Here is a 1,727-nt window from a genome sequence, read left to right as displayed (position 1 = left end):
GTAATTAATATTATTATTGTTATAAATATTATATAATACAATAATATTATTATAATATAATACTATACTATTTAAATATTATTACTAACATAATTAGGCTACATTAGAAACAATTAAGAAATTATTAAAATAATAAAAATATCAGTGAAGCAGTTTTGTTATTAATATTATTATTGTTACATATAATATATAATATAATGATATATTTTTATTATTATTTTTATTATTAAAAATATTGAAAACAATTAATGAGCTCAAAACAATTACAACAAATAATTAAAATAATTAAAATAAATAGCAGTTTTATTATTAATATTATTAATGATATAGAAATTACATAATGCAATAATACTATTTTTTTATTATTATAAAAATATTATAAATGCAATAACATTCGAAAGCATTAAGAATTAGTTTAAAATAAATGATTGAAGTAATTAAAATCTCCCAAGTTCTTAATATTCTTAATGTTACAGATAATATATAATATAATGATATATTTGTATTATTAGAAACATTGAAAACAATTAATTAGCTGAAAACAATTAAAACAAATTATTAAAATAAATAGCAGTTTTATTATTAATATTATGAATGATATAGATATTACATAATGCAATAACACTTTTTTTTATTATTATTAATATTATAAATGTAATAACATTAAAAAGCATTAAGAATTAAACAACTAAAACAAATTATTAAAATAATTAAAATAAATAGCAGTTTTATTATTAATATTATTAATGATATAGATATCAAATAAAGCAATAATACAAATTTTTTATTATTATTAATATTATAAATGTAATAACATTAGAAAGCATTAAGAATTAAACAACTAAAAGTAATGATTGAAACAATTAAAATCTCCCGAGTTCTGAATGTTAGTGTGTTTTGGTGTGTTTATCTCTATGTGAGCGTCTGACCTGCAGAGCCCTGAGCTCCTCCAGAGCCTCGCACACCTTCAGCGACAGCTGCTTCCACGCCTGCGTTCAACACATCCACAACACAAGAGACATACTGTCAAACTAATCAAAACCGGAGTAAGCATGGCTTATGAGAAACATCTATCATGCAATTTCATTTCATGCTAAATATGATGAGCATTGCTTTGTTTCTGCACAGAGCGCTGAAGGTCGATTATAACTCTTTCATGCTTTTAAATAGAGTTTAATCAGTTTAAACAGACATGCAATTAACATTTCAGCTGCTGGAGCCGCCGGATAAGATACAGCAAAATGAACAAATCCAGTGGAGCTTATGAGGTTATGACTTTTCGTCTCTCACCGGTAATTGCCTCACGATCACGTTCTCCAGCCCCGACAGAATCTGCAAAGCCGTGGCGAAGTTTCTCGACTCGTAGCAGAACTTGCCAACGGCTAGAAAGCGAGCGAGTAAAGCCGCCTGTGCCTAAAAATACAACACGAACACAGCGAGATATTCAAATACACACGACGTCAGGAAAAGTATAAATATATATAGTGTGTATTATGTGCATATCAGAGAATTAAGGATGCAAATGTTCCTAATTGGCATGAAATTAACGTTACAATGCAAAAAACTATTAATGGTCCTAAAAATATGCATCATATAATTTCTTTGTTTTTTCCCCCCCCCGAGACATATTCTTGCAAGGTTTTTGTTCACATTATGGAAGCAAAAAAGGTTGTGGCTTCAAAACAATGTTATTTTAGTTGTTATTTTAGTAGCACTTATATACTATT

At 26.8% G+C, this 1,727-nt stretch overlaps 1 protein-coding gene across 1 annotated transcript in view; it reads right to left on the bottom strand.

The window, feature by feature from the left end:
- LOC107686530 (protein very KIND-like) overlaps window positions 1-1,413 on the bottom strand; it is a gene marked incomplete at its 5' end in the record, with an annotated part of 6,075 nt that extends 4,662 nt beyond the window's left edge. Inside the window, 2 exons of the mRNA XM_016483567.1 lie at window positions 930-989; window positions 1,291-1,413. Of these exons, the coding sequence (XP_016339053.1) occupies window positions 930-989; window positions 1,291-1,413 (183 nt within the window). The remainder of the gene's footprint in view (window positions 1-929; window positions 990-1,290) is intronic.
- Between the last annotated feature and the right edge of the window lie 314 nt (window positions 1,414-1,727).

Source organism: Sinocyclocheilus anshuiensis, unplaced genomic scaffold (genome assembly GCF_001515605.1).
Source record: "Sinocyclocheilus anshuiensis isolate Anshui unplaced genomic scaffold, SAMN03320099.WGS_v1.1 scaffold1459, whole genome shotgun sequence".
Classification (NCBI taxonomy): Eukaryota; Metazoa; Chordata; class Actinopteri; order Cypriniformes; family Cyprinidae; genus Sinocyclocheilus; species Sinocyclocheilus anshuiensis.
The sequence above is the reverse complement of the archived record's forward strand: the minus strand, read 5'-3'. Positions and strand labels throughout refer to the sequence as shown.